The sequence below is a fragment of the Hemibagrus wyckioides genome, linkage group LG13 (genome assembly GCF_019097595.1).
Source record: "Hemibagrus wyckioides isolate EC202008001 linkage group LG13, SWU_Hwy_1.0, whole genome shotgun sequence".
In the NCBI taxonomy this organism is placed as follows: domain Eukaryota; kingdom Metazoa; phylum Chordata; class Actinopteri; order Siluriformes; family Bagridae; genus Hemibagrus; species Hemibagrus wyckioides.
The window spans coordinates 3,077,501-3,101,500 of record NC_080722.1 but is presented as its reverse complement, the minus strand read 5'-3'; the positions used below and the strand labels follow the sequence as shown (position 1 = coordinate 3,101,500).

Genomic DNA, 24,000 nt, shown 5'->3' with positions numbered 1-24,000 from the left:
GCGAGCTGAAAGAGTCGACTCCTATATATATATATATATATATATATATATATATATATATATATATATATATATATATTTCTAAATGTATAAAGAGAGCAGATAAAGCAGCACCGGTCACTTTCGTGTCTTTATTTAAACCGGAGGTTTAGAAACGAAACTGATCAGTGAGTCGATTCATTTGATTCGGCTCACCAATAGGAGTCGACTCTTTCAGCTCGCATACGACCCTATGTATTTTTTATTATATATATACCCTATGTATTTTTTTATTATATATATATATATATATATATATATTGCCCCAAAGTTTACTCCCTGACCAGTGACGAGTTCCCGTCCGATTAATGCTTTTGATTATATAATAATTAGCCAAATGTTAACTAGAGTACTAGCGAACATGATACCCGAATCATAGCTAACACATGTATGCTACTGGAGTACACATTATAATAATTAGCTTATCCTTAGATAGCTGGATAGCAAACTTGGGTACTGATTTCATAGTAAAATAATTTGCTTCATGTTATCTAGCTTGCTAATAACTTTAAATTAACTCTACGTATCTTATATACTACTATAGTGCACGTTTTAATAATTAGCTTATTCTTGGCTAGCTATCTAGCAACCTTAGCTGCTGCTTTACATAGTAAAATAATTAGCGTCATGCTGTCCAGCTTGCTAGTTACTTTAGATTAAGTTTGCATATCCCCTATGCTACTATAGCACACGTTCTAATAATTAGCTTATTCCTAGCTAGCTAGCTAGCAACCTTGGCTACGTGTTTCCATAGTAAAATAATTAGCTTCATGTTATCCAGGTTATCCCTCCTAAGCTACTAGAGTACATGTCATAATAATTATCTTATTCCTAGCTAGCTAGATAGCAACCTTGGGTACTGGTTTCATAGTAAAATAATTAGCGTCATGTTATCCAGCTTGCTAGTAACTCTAGGCTAACTCTAGGTAACTAGCGGTTTACATGATATAATAATTAGCTTATTCTTTGCTAGTTTGAGAGATATAGTTACTGGATTCTATAATGTAATAATTAGCTTAATGTCAGCTAGTTTAGAAGAAAACAAAACTTCCTAGCTGTTTTAAATGCATGTTAATAGCTACAAAAAAAATAACTGAGTTACTACATTCTAGCTAAACTAACTACTGAACTAGTGTTTCTAATGCTGCTAATCAGGGATGTGCTAAATCTGTTACAAATCCATTTATAGTAGTGCTTCAATCGAATATATTTTTGACTTTATGAACAGGAGAAACCAAAGAAAAATAAAGTTCATCCCCTCATTCCCGGAGCTGACTTTAAATCAAAATGGCCGCTCAAAGCATGAACGGGAAATTCTAGCATCACTTCAGTACTTTAGATGAGATTCAGTATTTACTTCAGATTTAATCAACCACAGATTCAATCCTCATGTAACACAGACTGCACAGAGTCTACACAGAAACCTATTACACCATAACCTCATGTTAGCTGCTTAGCTTGTAGCTAACAAAACACACTCTTTACTAGAGGTGTCTGTATTTTTCCTACCTCAGGATCAGTCTTCCTACTACTTCCGGATTAAATGGAATGCAGCGATATAGAGCAAGGAAGTTGTGGAGCACATATTTAGCACGAGTTATTACTCCTGTTGGTATTATTTCCGCTAGCTGTTTGTCGTAGACTAGCTTTAGCGCTGTTCTCCAATAACGGGCTATAAAATCATCCGGACCAGATTCATGACTTTGACTGAAATACTGTGCATTTGCTATAAATTATTATAAACACATCGTCTCTTTTATTTTATATATAACATTTTTTTAAAATTAAGAGCGTGCAGCCTTTATTTATCCAAAGTCAAGTGAGCTGTTGGTTCTGGGGTTCGGTCGGCGAGAACCAGATAAAATACGAGCTGCACCAGAATCTCTATTATATATATTTTTTCTTCACTTTTTTAAAATAACAGCCATAACTTTCATGTCCATGTGCACCTAACATAAACACGAGTGCCCAAACCCAGAGGCAGCGTTTCAGAAGCGATCATCCAACACTAAACACAAATCACCGGGTCGGGTGTTCGCCATGGAGCCGCGCTATAAACCAGAGGCAATAAAGTCAATTATTTCTGTACTAAACTTTCTCTCTGCTGTGAAAACAACATCAGATACGACTGAAATGTTTGCTCTGTAACAATGAGCGTTGCTGCTCGGGCCGCTCGTAGACGCAGAACCTGCAATTGTGGCTTCATGTGTGTGTGTGTGTGTGTGTGTGTGTGTGTGTGTTTCAAGTCAGTGTTCAGTGCTTTCTTTGGAGCAGGAGCCCGTCAAATACAGATGTTTAAAAAAGAGATTTATGAAACTTTAGATTTATTGAAAGCCCAATAACGGTTCTTCAGGACTCTGTATACTTGAGACAGCGCTTCTGTTTTTGTTTGTTTTCGTTGGCGTCTCTGGGTTGTTTTTTTTTCGTTCAAATACGTCCATATACGGAATGGAGCTGATCTTTCAGGGCCACATCATCAGATGAAAAGTATCGATGAAGGTTATGTCATGACGAGCAGATGTTTCCAGCCGTGATTCGAGCTCCTACGTCATCGACGTCGCGTTAGTTTATCATTTTCTTCCTGCTGATGTTTAGTAGATAGAATTAATTACGTTACAGAAGTGAAAAAAATGGTCATTTTGTCGTAAAGAATTTTACTACTTGAGCGCTCACTACATACATTTTCAGCATTTGGTCGACGCCCTTATCCAGAGCGACCTTGGGTATCAGAAAGGCTTTATATAAATGAAACTTCTTCTTCTCTTTTGTCTTCATCTTATTCTTCTCCTTCTTCAGAATCTTATTCTTTGTCTTCATCTTATTCTTCTCCTTCTTCAGAATCTTATTCTTTGTCTTCATCTTATTCTTCTCCTTCTTCAGAATCTTATTCTTTGTCTTCATCTTATTCTTCTTCTCCTCTAGTCCTCTAGTTCTCTCCCTCGTCCTCCGCCTCCTCCTTCAATATCATCTTCTTCTCCTCCTGCTTATCATCCAACTCTTTCTTCCTCTTACAATTCTGGCCTTTATCAGACGTTCTTATCCAGAGCAACTTACATTTTATCTTATTTTTTTATTACATCTGAGCAATTGAGGGTTAAGGGGCCTTGCTCAGGGGCCCAGCAGTGGTGGATTGGTGGACCTGGGATTCAAACTCACAACCTTCTGATCAATAGTGCAACACCTTCACCACTTAGCTACCACATCCCACTATAAATAGAAAAATCATAATTTAAAACATCAATTCTTGATTTTTGTTTATTTAAATGAGTCGTAGATAATTCCGAATCGTATCATTTTCCTTCCTGATCTGAAATCTCGAAAGCCCAAGTTCTTACATTCCTCCTGCTGTTATATATCAGACCAGAAGTGACCAGATTTTCACCAACACTGCCATGAGGAGCGTAAATAAACCTTTAACGATACAATTTTTTAATAAATGATACGTAAAAAACGATGACCACATCAGTTCCTGTGATCCGGCTGTTATTTAATGCCCCCTTCTTGCGGATGTGGATACGTGCATGCACTTCTCATCTCTAATTGTCTATGGCCTTAATCCAGTCTACATATGGCGGCGTTTCCCACGTGGCCAGTCTTACACCCACACGCTCTGCCCTCCCGCTGATAGCCATTACGGCTTCGATTTCAAAGCCGCTGGACATGTTTGAGCTAAAACGCAGATCTGAGCTTGCTCTCCTCTCGCTCTCCTCTCCAGCTCTCTCTAATTATTATTATGAAAGTGCGGCCTGGGGGAAGCGGGGAGCCTCGTCTGGGTTTGGCTCCGTCGGCGCTAGTAACGTATCAGGAGCTTTTTAATACAGTTTGACTTTTGGTTTATTATTTCTGCGGGCACATCACAGGTTCCCTCTTTCCCTGACTGACTCCGCCGCTCACAGATGTGTGCAGACGAGGTTATCTGACCGTCCTGAGCTGCACTGGTGGTTTTAGGCGACTGTAGAAATCGGGTTAAGAGCTGTATCGGGATATTTTCATACAAGTCTGTAAAAGCTGCTGGGTAGGAGAACAGAAACCTGCCCGTGACCGAGGGGACTGCTGTGGATAGCACCACTTGAAGACTATGACACCATCTTTGAACTGCCCTTGCAACAAGGAATTAGTTCTCAGTCTATAATGTACTCGGAAACTACACTGACCTAACTGACCTATAAGTTCATCAGGATCCCTTGGTTGCAAAATTCCTCATGACTATAAACTGTTGTTGAAAGGACATTATAAATATTTACATTATTTCCTGTCAAGTGAGGATGAGGTTCCCTTCTGAGTCTGGTTCCTCTCAAGGTTCCTTACTCAGATCATCTCAGGGAGATTTTCTTCACCACTGTCACCTCATCTCATTAGGAATAAATATAAGGTATTGATAGCTCAAGTGGTTACGGCTCTGGGGCCCTGGGATAGGTGGACCTGGTGGAACTCACAACCTTCTGCTTAGTAGTACAACCAATCTGAGTTGTTCCTCAGAGGATCAGGGTTCAAGCCCCAGCATTGCCAAGCTGCCACTGTTGGGCCCCTGAGCGAGGCCCTCAACCCCCTCCTTCTCCAGGGGCGGTGCATCATGGCTGACCCTGTGCTCTGACCCCAACCTCCAAGGATGGGATATGAGAAAAAAAAAGAATTTCACTGTGCAGTAATGTATATGTGAAAAATAAAGGCTACTTAATTTGAGGCCTGAGGTTCAGGGAAACATCTGTAGATCTCTGACACGACTGTGTCGTGGAACCCGGAGTGTAATATTTCTGCAGAACCCAAAGACCCGAGCGGTTCCATTGTTCTCTGAATAAAATCCTGAAAGAAATCTTCAGCTATGAGTTCTGTGAGATCTGGGGTTGATTTAGGGGATTGATTGGAACATATTAAACATGTTTGGATTGGGATACTGATGATGTGATTAGTGAGTCTGCAGCTAAATAGTTAAGAAGTTAGCGGTCATGTGATGCTCTGATGTCACAGCGATAATGGTTAAAGGTCCAGTAGTCCATTTTTTAATTCCATACTTCTTCATATAGAACAAGAAACCCTGTTTGGAAAACTGACTCCCGATCTGGAATGCTTGTTTGTGCCTTTTATAGACAATAATATAAGATTCTGACCACCTGAGGTATGGGGGTGGAGCCAGCTAACTATTTTAGACTTAATTTCACCTAAAGCACATTTAATAGGAGATTTTTTAAACCATTACAAACATATTAACAAGAAATCAGGTGTAGAAGCAGAGGAAATGATTTTCCCAGAATGCAGTGCGGCAACACAATGCTGAGTGACAGCTCGGATAGTTAGCGAGCTATGAGAGCGATGAGATAATGGTATGAGCATGAAGGTTGAAGTACAGTTAAAGAGGTGAGGGAGCTGGACTGGGTTAGGACTGACACTAAAACAATAAAGCGCCGCTGCATCGCTCTCTTTAGATATAACTATAAATTGCATGGAATTGTGGCTAATGTAGGAAAACACTAACAGAAGTGAAAACAGATCAATGCTGAAAAACGAGTGATTCAGTGATTAGTCATTAGAAATCTCCGACGCAGTGAAGGAGAAGTGTGTGTGTGTGTGTGCTTTGATGGAGGATCTGTTAACAAGGCTTTAATGCTGTGGCACAATGGAAAAGCACTTTAGCGTTACCTGAGACAGTCCTGCAGTTTCCTGACGTCCTGAACAGCGGTACGCGGCGTAACGTCGGCGCTCTGATCAAAGCGGCTCCTCAGTGCAGTCACTCCACAGTCTCTTTAACCTACAGCTCAGAATAACAAACCTGAAGTGGAGCTTGGCAGCGGTGCTGCTAGCATGTTTCAGCGCTAATAACAACTCTGCCTGATCTTATTCCAATCTCATGATTGGATAAAGCGCCCAATCTTCAGGTCATTTTATTCTACAATTACTTTCTGTTACGTTCAGCCGGTCAACTTGTGTGAGTTTTTATCAGCGCTTACTGACTGAACGCTAGCACTGAATTAGCGCTAATTCCCCTCATGGGATCTATAAAGTACATCAATCTGTCTGTCTGTCTATCTATCTATCTATCTATCTATCTATCTATCTATCTATCTATCTATGTCTGTCTATCTATCTATCTATCTATCTATCTATCTATCTATCTATCTATCTATCTATCTATCTATCTATCTATCTGTCTGTCTATCTATATATCCATCTGTCTGTCTGTCTATCTATCTATCTATCTATCTATCTATCTATCTATCTATCTATCTATCGATCTATCCATCTATCTATCTATATATCCATCTGTCTGTCTGTCTGTCTGTCTATCTATCTATCTATCTATCTATCTCTCTCTCTCTCTCTCTCTCTCTCTCTCTCTCTATCTATCTATCTATCTATCTATATATCCGTCTGTCTATCTATCTATCTATCTATCTATCTATCTATCTATCTCTCTCTCTCTCTCTCTCTCTATCTCTCTCTCTCTCTCTCTCTCTCTCTCTCTCTCTCTATCTATCTAGCATGAGGGTGTAATATTGTTTTTTTATCCGCTCCCATTAGTGCAACACTGAATGACTGACAATCACAAGTTGCTAGGCAACAGGGAACTACACTAGGCATGGGAGATAATAGCTACTGACATTTCTCTCAGGTTTGCTGGGATTACTTTAAGAGCAGACTGTAATTTCACACGGTAAGTAGGTTTAGCTTCAAGTGCTAACCCTTTTGTCGAAAGCGTAATAAAAAAAAGTCAAAGGTTGCGTCAGAGCTTGTTAACTCGGTCAAATCTGTCAGAAAAGCGGACGTTCCGTGTCCCGTAAAAACACGACGAACAAACAACAAGCTTTTCCTTCGCTTGTTTGTGTTATGGCAGCAGCAGAGGCGCGAGGTCTCACGGAGAAATTGTGCGAGTTGTGGGTTTTGTCAGAGAGTTAGCTTTGTGGGAATGCTCGCCGCTCGCAGACGGTGTGTCATTATTTCCTCCGGCGCAGTAAAATTCTTGAGGATACGCAGTTGCGGCTAGCTAACAGTGTAGCGCACGTGTGTGTTGCCTCAGTGAGCTTGAGGAAGCTATATTCATGCGCTAAATCATTTTAAGCCTCGTGTGCGAATTTTAGTGTGTTTAAGAACAAATCGAGAGGAAGATCTCCTTTCCATACACACTCAAAAGCAGAAGCATGAGAGAGAGAGAAAAGATCAGTGATCGCTAACGGCTAATATCTGAAGTGCTTGACATCAGAACCTAATTTTTAAGTAAAATAAGCTCATTTTCCTTCGGGGATGACAAATTTGGGTGTTAAAATACACACACACACACACACAAGGTTTGAGAAAAGAGAAAAGAAAGCTGGAGGCTTTAATATCAGTCAGAGAAGAGCTCTGTTGTGACGCTTGACTTTCCTCGTCACGTGCAACAGCCATCATGTTGTCCATGTTAGCCGCGTGGGCGCGCACTCATTTGTGTGTGTGTGTGTGTGTGTTGAGAGAGACAGAGAGGGGGGGGGGAGATTTGTTCTGGCTAGGTAATTAGCATTGCTGCCTCTGGGAGCTAAAGGGCTCCTGTGAGAGCAGTGAGGGAAAGTTTAAGAAAACAGGACACGCGCACACTTTAGTTTAGCAGTTTAGCCAGACATTCTCGAGACGCGTTCAAATCACGCTGCAAACACTGACACTGCGGTCTGTTCACGTCTCTGGTTATTTTTCCTCCGTCACACCATCACAACGAGACTTTATAACTTTATCATCACACTGCAAATAAACACGCAGCAGTGAGGGAAATAATCAGCTCCTCTCACACAGCCTGTGTGTGTGTGTGTGTGTGTGTGTGTAACTTTTTAGTCGTTTTTGTAACGTAAAATTTGAGAAGTCAAGCAGTACATATGAAAATCAGTTACAGTAAAATAATAACGTTAATTAAATAATTTTAAAAATACCTAAAAATAATTAAATGTTATAAAATGTTATCAGAATATTTAAACTTTTTTTTTTTCTTTAACATGCTTAAGGCTTTGATAAATCACACAAATAAACAAAAAATACCAAAATAATTGTTTAAAATTTTTATATACAAAAATTGGGACATTGAAAGAGATGTCGCCTAAAAAAGACGAGCATCAGATTTAAACATGTAAATAAATAAGTAAATAAATAATTAAATAAAATTTTATTTTATTTTATTTTATTGCACAGTACTACTTTTTCCTTTCATTTTTTATGTGTAGTTTTAAGAATAAATAAATAAATAAATTATTTACACTACAAATTTGACAGCTTTTAGTAAAAAAAAAAAAAATTCTCTTAGTTTTAGATTGTTTTTCCCTCTTTGACCAAAACAAAAAAAAGAAATCAATTCAAGATACTACATTTTCCTTTACTGTTTTGTGTGGGCTTTTTATTAGGACTAAAAATATTGAAAAATATCATGTATTTAAATATTTTTAAATTTCTTTTGTTTTGCATTTTATTCATTTTGGGGGAATTTATATTAAAAAATATATTTTGTGTTTTAATAGGATTAAAAAAAACCCTAAAACATTCAGTTGCACTTTTTTTTGTCTGTAGAGGATTTTTATTTTTTAATTACTATTATTATTTTTTGCAAAAATTCTTTCCTGATAGTTTCATTGTGTATTTAACTTTTTGCGTTCCTTTTCCCCCGCTTTATATTCCTATCATTAATTTACGCTCTGCTCTCGTGCAGCCGGTGAAACCAGGAGCGAGGAGTCGTTACGTAAAAAGAAAAACAGAAAGTGAAAAGTATATAAAAGTAAAAAAGGATAACAAAATGTGATGCGTGATGAAAGAGTGGCCTTGTAAAATAATTACTGCGTGAAGAGGGGAAAAAAGCCGCATTATTTCCTGAGGGCCTCTTAGAGACCTGAACTTTGTGCTAATTTTTATTTAATCATCATCAATGCTAGCTTTTTACATCTCTCTCTCTCTTTTTCTCTCTCTCAATTATTCTGTCTTTTTTCTACAGTTATACGAGAAAAACAGTACGAGTGTGTAAGAGAACGTGCCGTGTGTCGTTTTTCTTGCGTTCTCCTTCGCACGATCGTCCTGTTTTTCTCGTATAACCGGAATAAAAGAGAAAATAATCAAGAGGACGAGAGAGAGAGAGAGAGAGAGAGAGAGAGAGAAACGAGAGGCAAATGTGGAAATAGGCAAGTGATTTAAAGAGCGATAAGTGAGGGACGAATGGAGAGACGGAGAAATAAAAACAAAAGCAGGTCTGAAGAGGGAAGTGTGAGGCCAGGCCACGGCTCTGCTGCAGAATGATTGCGGTCCTCAGGGGTCTCTTCAGGAGGAATATCAAACTTCAGTGCCGTGGAGACCCTTTAACCTCAGCTGCTCCGCCCACGCACCCACCTCCAGCTCCTCTCTGCAGAAACCATCCTCTCTCCATCAGGACACGGTCACCAGAGCTCGCCGGACTCAATGTCTGAACCGGCAGAGAGAACATCAGCGGAGAGGAGAACCTGCGTTTCCTGCTGTACTCCATGTGTTAAGATGTGAGGTTCTCGAGAAGAAGAAGAAGAAGAAGAAGAAGAAGAAGCAGCAGGACACACACTAAGCAGCTCTGTTTAAAAGACAAATACTACTTTCTTTCAGATTTCAGATTTCATAATCCAAAGAAATCACAGAATCTATCATTAGGATGAAAGAGAGAGAGAGAGAGAGAGAGAGAGAGAGAGAGAGAGAGAGATAAGGAGACAGACAGACTGGTAGAGAATGAGGGAAGGAGAGAAAGAGAGAGAACTGGATAGAGAGGGCAGAGAGAGATAGGGAGACAGAGACAGCTAGAGAGAGAAGAAAGGTGGTCAGACAGACAGGTAGAGGGGGCAGAGAAAGATAGGAAGACAGACAGACAGTTGGAGAGAGGAGGAAGAGGGTCAGACAGACAGGTAGAGAGAAAGCGAAAGTGAGAGAGAGAGAGAGCGAGAGAGAGAGAGGAATAAGGGGGAACTGGAATACGGGGGCAGAGAGAGATAGGAAGACAGCTAGACAGGTAGAGACAAACAGACAGCTGGAGAGAGGAGGAAGGGGGTCAAACAGAACAGACATGTAGAGAGAGAGAGAGAGAGAGAGAGAGAGAGAGAGAGAGAGAGAGAGAGAGAGAGAGAGCACATGTTTTCAGAGTTCAAATCCAGAAATGTCCTTCACAAAATATTGATTGTGTATCTTGTGGCCAGGTCATAACCTCCTGGCAGAAGTAGCCAGTGTTTGTGTTAAATATCCCCCAGAGCCTCAGCCTCAGGCATCCAGCACCATATCTGACCCTCAGTTTGGTTTTGCCACCAAACATGATGATGTTCATGGGTAATGTTCAGGGAGGTTCCTCAGTCACAGAGGGCTTCTTTAGTGAAACTCTTTCAAATCAACTGTATAAAAAACGAATGTGGATCTAACAGCAGGTTTTGGATCCTGACAACCTGAAGAGTCATCAAACCTGCATCTTGGGAACTTTTTTAAATATATATATATATATAAAGGCGATCTAACTGACCGGTCGCTGAGAAATCCATCATAAAGGGCCATGCTCTCAGAAGTGCTCACTTCACAGAAAGAAAAATAACCCTGAGTGGAAGTGAGTGGTTCAGTTCAAGAGGAACAGTGAGGAAGGTTGTGAAGGAGTGCTGAGGTTTCTGAACCATCACGATCATCACATGACCTGAAGCCTTCTTACATCAGAACATACAACCACAACAGGGCAGAATGCTGGAATCTGATTGGTCAGAAGGCGTGCTTTATTTTTGTATAAGAGTATTACAGCAGTTTAGGCAGTAACGTGAACGTTAGCTGTGGGCAGGTTAGTTGGGCGCGTGTCATTCAGGGTCATGTGCCAGTTAAAGGCGTATCAGTTGGGTGTGTCAGTCAATTGGGAGCATGTGTCATTTAGTGGTGTGTGTCAGTCAAGGGTGTGTATCAGTTGAGGGTGTGCCAACTGGGGGTGTGTAAGCCAAGGGTGTGTGTCAGTTTGGGGTGTTTCAGTTAAGGGTGTGTATCAGTTGGGTGTGTGTCAGTTGGAGGTGTGTGTCAGTTGGAGGTGTGTGTCAGTTAAGGGTGTGTATCAGTTGGGTGTGTGTCAGTTGGAGGTGTGTGTCAGTTAAGGGTGTGTATCAGTTTGGGGTGTTTCAGTTAAGGGTGTGTATCAGTTTGGGGTGTTTCAGTTAAGGGTGTGTATCAGTTGGGTGTGTGTCAGTTGGAGGTGTGTGTCAGTTGAGTGTGTGATATCCTGTAGTGTGCAGGCAGGTCGTGTGTGTTACTGTAAATAAAAACACCTGAAATCAGCTTCTGAGACCAGAAAACCTTCAACAGCCATCAATTCCAACTGACACGCCCCTGACTGACATGCCCCCAACTGACACATGCCCCCAACTGACACGCCCCTGACCGACATGCCCCCAACTGACACATACCTCTGTCCGACATGCCCCCAACTGACACATGCCCCCGACCAACACACCCCCGGCTGACACCCCCCCAACTGATACACACCCTTAACTGACACACTTCTTCAAGTGTGAAGTTGAAGAGGGTGTGTCAGTTGGAGGTGTGTGTCAGTTAAGGGTGTGTATCAGTTGGGGGTGTGTCAGTTGGAGGTGTGTGTCAGTTAAGGGTGTGCATTAGTTGGGGGTGTGTCAGTTGGAGGTGTGTGTCAGTTAAGGGTGTGCATCAGTTGGTTGTGTGTCAGCCGGGGGTGTGTTGGTTGGGGGTATGTGTCAGCTGGGGGCATGTCGGTCAGGGGCGTGTCAGTTGGGGGCATGTCAGTCAGGGGCGTGTCAGTTGGGGGCATGTCGGTCAGGGGCGTGTCAGTTGGAATTGATGGCTGTTGAAGGTTTTCTGGTCTCAGAAGCTGATTTCAGGTGTTTTTATTTACAGTAACACACACGACCTGCCTGCACACTACAGGATATCACACACTCAACAATTCTCATATAAAGAGTAAAGATGAAGTTTACAGAGACTTCATTACTGATTGAAAAGACACACTCTTTACCTGATGAGCGCTCTTTATTCTTCATTTTCTAAAAATAGCAATAAAAACCTTGCAGTGTTTGTGGCGTTACTGAGAGAAGGTTCACCTTCATCTGCTCACTCTGAGTCCAGGGACGTTCCGAGATGGAATTCCGAGTTGAGGGACAATTCTTGTGGATTTTCCGAGTTGAAGGTGTGAAATTATACAGAGTTATGAGAGGAATTTAGTGGAATGCTGCATTATTCATTTCTGTGTTATTAATCTGTTATAAAGCAGCTCTCATCATTATTCACTCAAATACCACCAAACACAAATAAATGAGTGATGGAGACACACAGGAAATGCAGTGTTACAGCCATATAAACTCACTGTGTGTGTGTGTTCTGTGCTGAAGTGTACATGGTCATGCTCTGGCTCTTGCTTCGTCCTGGCTAATGGTCAAGCACAGACAGACAGACAGACAGACAGACAGAGAGAGAGAGAGAGAGAGAGAGAGAGGGAGGCACACAAACAGAGAGACAGAGGCAGACAGAAAGAGAGAGGCAGACAGACAGGTATAGAGACAGATAGACAGACAAACAGACAGAGAGGGAAAGATAGAGAGACAGACAGTGTGAGAGACAAACAGAGAGAAAGACACAGACAGACAGAGACACAGACAGACAGACACAAAGAGAGAGAGAGAGGTAGAGAGACAAATGTTGAGAGAGAGACAGACAGACAGTGACAGACAGACAGAGACCCCTGTCCTGAATCCCTCTTCAGCTGCATGTCTGACTTAGCCATCAACATCCCCAAACACAGAAAAACAGGATTCTGAGCCACTTAATTGGGGACTGGTGTGTGTGTGGAGACGTCCAGAGCTCAGAGCGCTCACTGCTCCATATTTCACGTCCTGCTGCAGGAGAATTAGCTCATGTTCAGTGAGTCATGATCAATAACCTGCTCCAAAAAACAGTAAGTGAAGAAACAGAGCCACATGAAGCCAGTGCACAGAAGGAATCACTTTAATTATTTATCCCTGCATGACTGCATTGCTTTTTATTACACCCTCTCTCTCTCTCTCTCTCTCTCTGTCTCTCTCTCTCTGTCTCTCTCTCTCTGTGTGTGTGTGAATAAAAAAGATAATTGTGTAGATGCTCGATTCTGCTGGAATGGTTTCAGAGCAAAGGAGAAAGTGTCAAAGTGGTGGATAAAAGAGAGAGAGAGATACGTTTAATCCCCTTCTCTTAAACTGCAACAAAACAAACCATCACCCAGTATCTCCAGTACAGAGAGAGAGAGAGAGAGAGAGAGATTCCCTCTGCACCTTCTCTTTATTACGTTATAGAGCGAGATGATCAAACACACTTCAGTGATTTTCACTCACTTCAAGCTAAAAAATAAAAAAAAGGGACAAATTTCAACCTAAAATCTGTCACAAAATATCTGAATCATCTCTCAGACCCCTTTTTCCACGATCAACACTTCATCAGGGTTTAGTGAAAACTCTAGAAGATAAAAAGAAAGAAAGAAAAAAAATGCTCTTGCTGTTTATTTATTTATTTATTTGACCACATTAATCCCAGATCTTGGGATTAATCCCAGGTTAAAGGTTGAACCTGCTGATTTGTTAAAACTCACAAACAAACCCTCGATAAGCGTAAAAATCCCGCCGGTTTCTATAGTAACCCTTTGTTTCCACAGTAACGGGGACTCGTATTGCGGACATTTTGCTCGTAACGTTTCGGGAAGGAGTCTCCAGCGCTTTGGGACAGTCAGTGAGATCTCCGTCATCTTCATGGTCTTCACTTCTTCGAGTTTGTTTTGTTTTTTTAAGTTATCATAGAGAGAGAGAGAGAGAGAGAGAGAGAGAGAGAGAACGAAAGAGCAGCTGGTGCTGAGGGAAAGAGCGTTTCTAGCTGCTATGATGTTGAACGTTGTATTAACGTTGTTATGCAACAAATAAAAAACGTTTGGCTGAATGCTGCAGCGTTGGTACGAGGAATACATCGGTTCTGTCCTCATGAGGCGCTTTAATTCACACTGAGCTAAAGTTCTAAAGAAAACAAAATCATCTGCAAAATCATTTCAATATCTTATGAAAAAAAACCAAACAAACATAAAATAAAAACAGAGAAAGACAGAGAGAGAGAGAGAGAAAGAAGCCAGAGAATAGAGAGAGTAAATATGGTGAAAGCAAAGAGAGAGACCGAACAGAGAGTGAAAGAATGAAGAGAAAAGGGAGAGAGGGAATAGAGAGAGAAAGAAGAGAGAATACACAAAAAATAGGGAAAGAAAAAGAGAATAGAGAGAGAATATAGTGAGACAGAGAGTAAGAGAGAGAGAATAAATCAAAAAAAGAAGAGAGAGACTAGAGAGCGCCAGAGAGAGAGCGAAGAAACAGAAAATAGAGAGAAAAAGAAGAGAGACTAGAGAGAAAGAAATGAGAGAATAGAGAAAGAAAACAGAGAAAAAGGAGAGAGAAAAAGGAGAGAGAGAGAGAGTAGACAGAGAATATAGAGAAAAAGAAGAGAGAGAGAATAGAGAGAAAAAGAAGAGAGAAAATAGAGAGAATAGAGAAAGAGAACAGAGAAAAAGGAGAGAGAGAGAATAGAAAGAAAAAGGAGAGAGAGAGAGAGAGAGAATAGAAAGAAAAAGGATCAAATAAAAACAAAACATAAAAAGCCAGACTAAAGGTATATTTAATAGAGTGTACTAGCATGCTAGTTTAGTTAGCTAGAGTTAGAGATATTAGCTGAATGACTAATGACTCGATGACACCATGAGATTCTCATTTGCATAACCATGAATATTCATACAGATGTCTGCATTTGTAATGAGGGGGGCGTGTATAAAGCTGTTTTTATGTGTTTTTAAAAGCAAATAAAGTAAACCAAAAATATTTCAGTAGCTCAAAAGGCGACGTCTAAATATGTTTTAAAATACATTCTAATTTTTTATTTATTTAAAAGAATATTTGAATTTCTCTCAAATAGCGATACTCATAAATAACGCGTAAATAAAATGGCGATATTGTTAAAACGTCTGGGCTGAAAATGATTTTAACGTGAAGTTAAAAATTTGTGAATCGGCCACGAAAATAAAATATAATAATCTAACAATATTTATGTTCCTGGGGGATTAAAGGAAAAGACGAAGACTGGAGCAGTTTTACACTTTAATGAGGTGCAGAGGATGATGTGGGGAGAGAGGGGGAGAGAGAGAGATGGAGTGATCACATCGAGACGGAGAGACGAGAGGGAGAAAGAGAGAGAGTGATGAAGTGATTGAATTGAGACAGAGAGAGACAGGGGAGAGAAAGAGAGAGATATGAAGTAATTGATTTGAGAAAGTGAAAGAGATGGGGTGATCATATCAAGACAGAGAGAGAGAGAGAGTGAGAGAGAGATGGAGTGATCATATCAAGACAGAGAGAGAGAGAGAGTGAGAGAGAGATGGAGTGATCATATCAAGACAGAGAGAGAGAGAGAGAGAGAGAGAGATGAAGTGATTGAACTGAGACAGAGAGAGAGAGTGAGAGAGAGATGGAGTGATCATTTCAAGACAGAGAGAGGAGAGGGAGAAAGAGAGAGAGAAATAGAGAGATAAACCCATCCCCATGTATGTGTGAGACTCGGAGCAGAACTGAAGTTCAGGATATTGCTCTTGTTTATAAAAAGGACACAAACCTCAGAACATTATTAAAATATATTACTTTTCTAGTTAAATATAATGAGAAGAGGATCTGGGTCCTGTGTGGTTCATCGTTTAAAAAAAGCATCACGATTTAAGACTTCCCAAAATCAGGCAAAAAATCTAGTCAGCCCGCAGAAAGAAGAAAAAAAAAACAACTCATCCCTTTGGTGTTTATAAATTAAAGTTAAAATCACATGCTGCCTGACCGCCTGACTGGCCATCAAGTAAACACACACTTCGACAGCTGCCGCTAAACCATCCCGTGTTTAACGACGTTCCGAGCTGAATTTCGCTGACACCTCGCCCCGGGTCCAGCCGTGCTGACCGAGCGCACACAAAAACAAACCCAACATTCCTTCTTTTAGTGTCAGGAGCTCGTAAAAGCGTCCAACGCTGTTAAAGTCCCCCCCCGAACCGTCCCCGTCACCAGATTTAGGCTAAATGAAAGCTCGGTCAGCTTCAAGCATAAAAAAAAAAAAAAATCTCCCCTCTTCCATTGTCTTCCTTCTCTTCTTTATTTTTAAAGGCGGTGTATTTTCCGTCCCACGGCGTTCCTCAGGAGTGTGTCCAGCTGACCGGAACCCAGTGCGTCTCCATCTCCACCCTCCTCAGAGCGCGTTTCAGCTCGCCGGACGCCGACGACAGGTCATCGTTCACCAGCACCAGGTCGAAGAGATGACCGTACTGATTCTCCATCAGCTGAGCCGCGCTGATCATCTCCTCGAAGTCTTCATCCTGATCGGAAAAACAGATAAAAAACACAAACTTTTTAATTTCCCGTGTGATTCGAAACTAAAAACAATGATGAGAACCGGCCTTAGTATAAGTGGTCACATGACCGTGGTCCTGTCATCGTCATGGAGATTTTGTATTCTCACCCCTGAACTATTTGCCTGTGTGATTCTAAACTAGAGAGAATCCTGGGGTTGTGTAGTTGGAGCTTTCACACTGCTCCTCCTTTCCCCCGGGGTCAACACTGAATCTTGGCTCTTCACACTCTACATTCCTAAACCCCGCCTTCACCTCCTGCTCATTTGCATATTTACGCCTCGACATGCACGACAGACACGAACGCCTCGTGACCTCTGACCTGTTGCTGAGCAGAGATGGGAGGAGTCGAGTCGAGTCGAGACACAAAGCGGAGAACTGTCCTGATTAATGCCTCTGACTGGAGTCGCTCTTCTACAGAGAAGCTGATGGAGTGAGCGTTTATCCGAAAATGGGAAGAAATTCAACTCATGAATGATCCACAGCATTAAACGGAACAAACTTATTTCTTTAAGAAATAAAAAAAAAAAAAAAAAAATTAAAAAAAGAATTGGTTCCAGGCTGCATCACATCACTGTGACACTGATTATTTTTAATCCCACACTTTACTTCAATTACATTACTGGACCATTTAAAATGATTTGTAGGAAGAAGAAGGAGGAGGAGGAGGAGGAGATGATGAAGAAACAGGAGGAGGAGGAAAAGATGATGAAGAAACAGGAGAAGATGATGAAGATGAAACAGAAGGAGGAGGATAAGAAGACAAAGGAGGAGGAGGAAAATATGAAGATGGAGAAGCAGGATACGGAGATGATGAAACAGAAGGAGGAGGAGGAGAAGGTGATGAAGAAACAGGAGGAGGAGGAGGAGGAAAAGAAGACAAAGAAGAATCTGATTAACTTCAGGAGAGAGGATGAAGAGAGGCTGATGGAGTGAGAGTTTATCACAGTTATAAAGCGAGGGAAAACAAGAAGCAGCTCGATTCATGGATGATCCACAACATTAAATGGAACAAACTTAATAAAATAAATAAATAAATACAAATATTTCTCTGTAAGAAATAAAAATATCAGTAAGACAGCTGGACAATTTTAAGTGATGCGAAAAAGAACATCTGAACTTTTGGAAGAAGAAGAAGAAGAAGAAGAAGAAGAAAGAGGAAGAGGAGGAGAAGAGGACAAAGAAGACGGGGAAGAAAAGAACAACAAGAAGAAGGAGAACAAAAAGAAGATGAAGAAAAAGGAGGAGGAGGTGAAGGAGGCGAAGAAGACGAAGACAAAGAACAAGAAGAACGGAGAGGAGGAGGAGAGGAAAAAGAAGGAGATGAAGAAAGAGGAGGAGGAGCAGGAGAAGATGAAGACAAAGAAGAAGAAGGAGGAGGAAGAAGAAGAAGGAGATAAAGAAAGAGGAGAAGGAGGCAAAGAAAATACAGAAGGAGAAGATGAGGCAAAGAAGTTAAAGACAAAGACGAAGGAGAAGTTTTCATTTTTATAATACCTCTCATACCCAAGGTCACTAAACAATCAGAAAACACACACACACACACACACACACACACACACGTTCTTCTTAAAACCTCTCTCATTTCAGCAGCTTCACGTTTTCTCCAGTTGAATAGAGTAAGGTAAAGAGCTCAGTGTTCTGAGGACAGGGCAATAAAACATCTGCCCCATCAGAGAGAGAGAGAGAGAGAGAGAGAGAGAGAGAGAGAGAGAGAGAGAGAGAGAGAGAGAGAGAGAGCAAAGGCGTATGGACCAAAAAACAGGCATACAGAGGCAAAATAAAAAAATAAATAAATAAATAAAAATAAAAACTAAAAGCAGCAGATAAACACCACTTGGTCAGTGAGGATTTAGAAACATGTCCATTTCATTTTGTTTAACACTTCAATCTTCAAATCCGCTGAAGAACCAGCAGAACTTCCCGTTCCAGGGCAGCAGAACTGCAGAACTTCCTGTTCCAGCGCTGTCGATCCCGAAGTCTGGCACAATCGGAGCTGTGGAATTTTCATGAACTCCTTCAGAACGCATCATAAAAAAACCTGCTCCATAAAAAGCTGCTTAAAGGCAGAAATGCAGAAAATACGTACGAGCGACAGACGAATGGATTGATGGACGGATGGATGGATGGATGGATTGATGGATGGAGAGATGGATGGATGGATGGATGGATGGATGGAGAGATAAAAGGATAGCGGTGGTGTTTAATGCTTTAGTGAAGCGTGCTGGTGTTCTAGTCTGAGGTCTGGCTGTGAAAGGCTGGAGCGGAGCTGCTGGAAAATGATGAGGCTCACCACACTTTTACTGCAGCGCTGCAACATCTGAATGCAGAACGGCTTCAAAACCACATGAAACCATTAACCAGGCAGACGCATAAAACACACCGTCCTTCAACGTCCAGCCCCGAGCCTACACAAACATACAGCTGGGGATGAGTCCAGAGCTGCAGATGAGTCTCACAGATACACTGACGCTCTCCTCTCATCCTTAAGTAGCTTTTATTTGTCACATATACATTACTGCGCAGGGTCAGAGTGCAGGGTCAGAGTGCAGGGTCAGAGCGCAGGGTCAGAGCGCAGGGTCAGAGCGCAGGGTCAGAGCGCAGGGTCAGCCATGATGCAGTTCCCCTTGAACCCCCATCTTCCGGTCAACGACCCAGAGCCTTAACTACTTGAGCTACCACCACACCTCATCATCCTTGTCCTTTTCATCCTCCTCCTCCTCCTTGCCCTCTTCATCGTCCTCCTCATCATCACCCTCCTTGTCCTCTTCATCATCCTCCTCCTCCTTGCCTTCTTCATCGTCCTCCTCATCACCCTCCTTGTCCTCTTCATCATCATCCTCCTCGCCCTCCTTGTCCTCTTCATCATCCTCCTCATCATCACCCTCCTTGTCCTCTTCATCATCCTCCTCCTCCTCGCCCTCTTCATCACCCTCCTTGTCCTCTTCATCATCATCCTCCTCGCCCTCCTTGTCCTCTTCATCGTCCTCCTCATCATCACCCTCCTCGTCCTCCTTCTCATCCTCCTTGCTCTCCTCCTTCTCCTCATCATCCTCCTTGTCCTCTTCATCCTCCTCCTCATCCTCCTTGTCCTCTTCATCCTCCTCCTCATCACCCCCCTCCTTGTCCTCATCATCCTCCTTGTCCTCCTTCTCCTCCTCCTCCTCCTTCTTGTCCGCCTCCTTGTTCTCCTTGTCTTACTCACCCTCCTCCTTGTTCTCCTCATCCTCCTCATCTTCATCCCCCTCCTCCTCCTCCTCACCCAGAGCTCTGAAGTGTTCAGGTTTTAGTGTCGCTCTCCGAGAACATGGCACGGTTTGAGCGGCTTTACTGATTTAGCGCAGGTTTTTTTACTAGCCGAAAACCCCGGAGCCGCAGATGAGCCGGAGATACGAGGTTACACGCTGCCAAAGGCATAAAGAGAGAAAACGGAGAACGCGTTCAAACAGACGGAGTGTTTAGCCAAGCGGAGTATCGAGGAAAAAAAACATGAACGGCTGTAAAGTAAAGTGATGGTGTGGCCAGGACTAGACTGAGCTCTCATTCTCTCCATCTCTCTCTCCCGGTCCTCTTATATCTCTCTTCATCTCTCTCTCCATCTCTCCTACTGGTCCTCTTACATCTCTCTTCATCTCTGTCTCCATCTCTCTCTCACATCTCTCCCCATCTCTCTCTCCATCTCTCCTACTGGTCCTCTCACATCTCTCTCTCCATCTCTCCTACTGGTCCTCTTACATCTCTCTTTCATGTCTCTCTGTTTCTCACATCTCTCTCTCTCTCATCTCTCTCTCACACACAAACATTCTCTCTCTCTCTCCCCCTCTAACACTACCTCTCTATCTCACATCTCTTTATCTCTCCCTTTCTCCCACGTCTCTCTCCCACTTATTGTTTTATTTATTGAATAGTTTCATTCATTTTTAAAAATAAAAAAACATTTTAACTCAAAAAAAGACAAGACTACTTTTAAGAAACAAACAAAAAACATTAAAAAGGAATTAAAACCAAGCGGGAAAAAAGACGAGGTAAAGAAGTAAAGAAAAATGAAAGAAAAAGGAAATAAAGTGTAAAAAATGTAAATGAAAATTTAACTTCAGCAAAATAAATAAATAAAAATGTAATATCTTAATATATTAATTTATTATTGAGGTTTTTATGCCATTGTGTTGCTTTCTATTTTCCTTTTTTTATTATTTTTTTTACTTTTATTCTACTTGATTTATAATTAATTATATTTTTTATTGTACTTGTTTTATTTATTAATTTATGTATGTATTTATTTATTGTTCTGACTGCCTGATTAAATATTTTTAGTGACTCAACGCTTTATTGAAATTTTTGGTTGTTGGTTGCGGTTTTATCAAGTAGAACAAAAATAATCACCCTGATGTGATGCAGATGTGTATCGCTCACACACACACACACACACACACACACACACACAGAGTACATGTAATTAGTAGAACAAGCAGAAAATACCACACAAAATAAGAAATAACCAGCTTTTCAGATCGATTTAAAAAAATATATATATTACATAAAAACTCAGACTGTAAACAAACGTGGCAATTTAATTCATTAGTTTATTTTAAAAAGCTAAAAAAAAGAAAAATGGTTAAGAAAAAAGACAAACAAGAAACAAACAAAAAAACATTAAAAATGAATTAAAACCAAGGGGAAAAAATAAAGAAAAAGGAAATCAATTTTTAAAAATGTAAATGAAAATTTAACTTCAGCAACAAAAAAATAAAAATGTAATATGTTAATATATTAATTTACTATGGTTGATTATAATTTGAAATTTTTGTGACTTTGTGGTTTCTATTTTCCTTTTTTATTTTGAACTTTTATTGTACCAGTTTTAATTAATTTTTTATTTGTTTATTTATTTATTTATATTTGTTTGTGTTTTTATCAAGTAGAACAAAAAAAAAAAGACCCTGATGTGTTGCAGATGTGTAATGTTGACACCCCCCCCACACACACACACCCTTCTCGCGAGTTCTCGTGAGGTTTGAGGTTTCCTCAATATATTTTCATTATATCTTTCCTCTATCTCTCTATCAGGCTCTTGATGGAAAATGGCTTTATTTTTTTTATTGATGGCTATAAAGTGCACCTGCCCTCCGCGTTAAACCCCTTTAAAAAGGACAGACGTGGTTCAGCTAAAGGTTCCCGCCTTTATATTCCCAGAGTCACTTAATCCCAGATCTTTTTTCTTCTTCTTCTCCTCTTCTGTGGCTTCGCTCCGTGTCACCGCTTTACACGCCAGACAATAAAATGTATTTTTAAGCGTTCCCTTATTACGATTCCTCAGGCTACGTGACGGCGAGGACTTCTGCGTGTTATACGTTTAAGAATTAAAAAAGAGAGAGAGAGAGAGAGAGAGAGAGAGAGAGAGAGTGTGTAAAGGTGACAGATGAGAAATGACATGAAGAGGCATTAAGGCTGAGAACAATGCAGCAGGAGTCTGGAGAGCAGGAACAATGAGAGGCCTGTTTCTCTCGGAGAAGGTGACGCTCTCTCCTCGCTCCTTATTGCTCTAACAGACCGGCTGGAGGTATTTCTCTGGGAAAGAGATAGAGAGCTGGGATCGGGAGATGGAATCCGCCTCGCGCTCGCATCAAACAAGGTTCTTCTTTCATTCCAGTGAGAAGACGGATGTGTGTATCATTTTAACACCGTCTGTGATCTGTGAGATCTCCGAGGAGAAAACATTCCTCTGCTGCTGCCTCTGTAATGTGTGTGTGTGTGTTTGCAGTAAAACGAGGACACGCAGCTGTTTTATAGACGGTGAACGCTAGTTTACTAGGCTAACACGCGAGCGCACCTCTGTTAGCAGGGTTTAACGTGATGTCACGGTATCCCGCGGCAATCAGAGTTGGGCTCAGGTGCAGGAGCTGCGCTCTGTGAAAGCTATCAGACTTCCTCATTGTTCAAATAATACACATGCCCAAAACACACACACATGCTCAAAACACACACACACACACACATGCTCAAAACACACACACACGCTCAAAACACACACACACACGGTAAAGTGTGTGTATGTGCTAATTGCTTTAATGTGTCTCATGTGGATGAAGTAAGAGTTCAGATTGATATCACGTTACCACTCCAGAGCAGGACACACACACACACACTCACACACACTCACACACACTCACACACACTCACACTCGGTAGACCAAAATATGAAAATGTAATTCAGTTCAGCAAGTTTAAAAAAATAAAAATTAAATTAAATTAATTAATTACTAAAGTAATATGTCAAAATTGTTTAAAGAAAAAAAATAAAATCGTAAAAAGAAAGAAAGAATTATGAGAAAAAATTAAAAAGGAAATAAAGAGAGAAAGGACAAGAAAAGAATTTGGGAAAAGGAAATAAAAATAAAATAAAAATAAATAATTAAACTAAATAAAAATTTAAATATAATTTTTTAAAATAAATAAATAAAACATGAATGAAAAAGTGAGAAATATAAAGTGATATTTTAATAAACTGAAATATTACACGTGAGAATAGGGAGATGTGAGGAGACGTTAGGACAGGAAGACATGAGGAGAGGAAGACATAAGGAGACGTTAGGAGAGAGAGCCGTGAGGAGAGGGAGATGTGAGGAGAGAGAGCCATGAAGAGAGGGAGATGTGAGGAGACGTGAGAAGAGAGAGCCGGGAGAAGACGTGAGGAGACGTGAGAAGAGCGAGCCGGGAGAAGACGTGAGGAGAGGGAGACATGAGATGTGAGGAGACGTGAGGAGAAGGAGACGTAGGGAGACGTGAGGAGAGGGAGCCATGAGGAGACGTGAGGAGAGAGAGACGTGAGGAGATTTGAGGAGAAATAAGGAGACGTGAGGAGACGGATATGTGAGGAGAGGGAGACGTGAGGAGAACAGTGTCTCACCGTTAAGGGCTTGGACGTGTCCTTGTCTCCTTTCCCTGAGATGGTTTTAGCGTTCTTCCTGGTCTCTCTCATGCGCTGGATGGACGGAGGCTTGACGAAGACCACGAAGGGTTTAAACTCGGCCGTGCGAAGGTGCTTCAGAGACTGGGAGAGGAGAGGAGAGGAGAGGAGAGGAGAGGAGAGGAGAGGAGAGGAGAGGAGAAGAAAACCAAATAAATAAATCCATCAAGACTGCGGTCATTAAAACCCCATCAATCACAGCCTCGTCACTGAGCCTGATATCTAACCCTGTGTCCAGTATTGTCATTACTCATGATTACATTTACACACACAACACAGCGGCTCTCTCACACTGACCACACACCAGGAGAAGAACCTCCTCACAACCTCACAACACAGTTATCCAGCGTGAGATACTGGAGACAGGAGACTGACCGAGGGAGAAGCAGATCACAGAAACGCTGTGTGTGTGTGTGTGTGTGTGTGTGTGTGTGTGTGTGTGTGTGTGTGTGTGTGTGTGTGTGTGTGTGACAGAGACCAGAGCTCTGGACCACCGACACTCCTGAAGCTCACACAGGTTCAGACTGGGATTTGTATTCTGTGGTTAAGATCAGACCAATGAAACCGTGACAATACAGATAAAACAACACTGCAGCACAACACTACACAACAA

At 41.3% G+C, this 24,000-nt stretch overlaps 1 protein-coding gene across 2 annotated transcripts in view; it reads right to left on the bottom strand.

Annotated features, from left to right (window-relative positions):
• Positions 1 to 13,764: 13,764 nt before the first annotated feature.
• mpp7a (MAGUK p55 scaffold protein 7a) overlaps positions 13,765 to 24,000 on the bottom strand; it is a 134,150-nt gene continuing 123,914 nt past the window's right edge. For both annotated transcript variants that reach the window (XM_058406372.1, XM_058406373.1), the window contains exons 16-17: positions 23,328 to 23,471; positions 13,765 to 16,387 (exon numbers count right to left, since the gene is read on the bottom strand). In XM_058406372.1, coding sequence (XP_058262355.1) covers positions 16,208 to 16,387; positions 23,328 to 23,471 — 324 coding nt within the window. In that variant the 3' untranslated portion in view covers positions 13,765 to 16,207. The remainder of the gene's footprint in view (positions 16,388 to 23,327; positions 23,472 to 24,000) is intronic.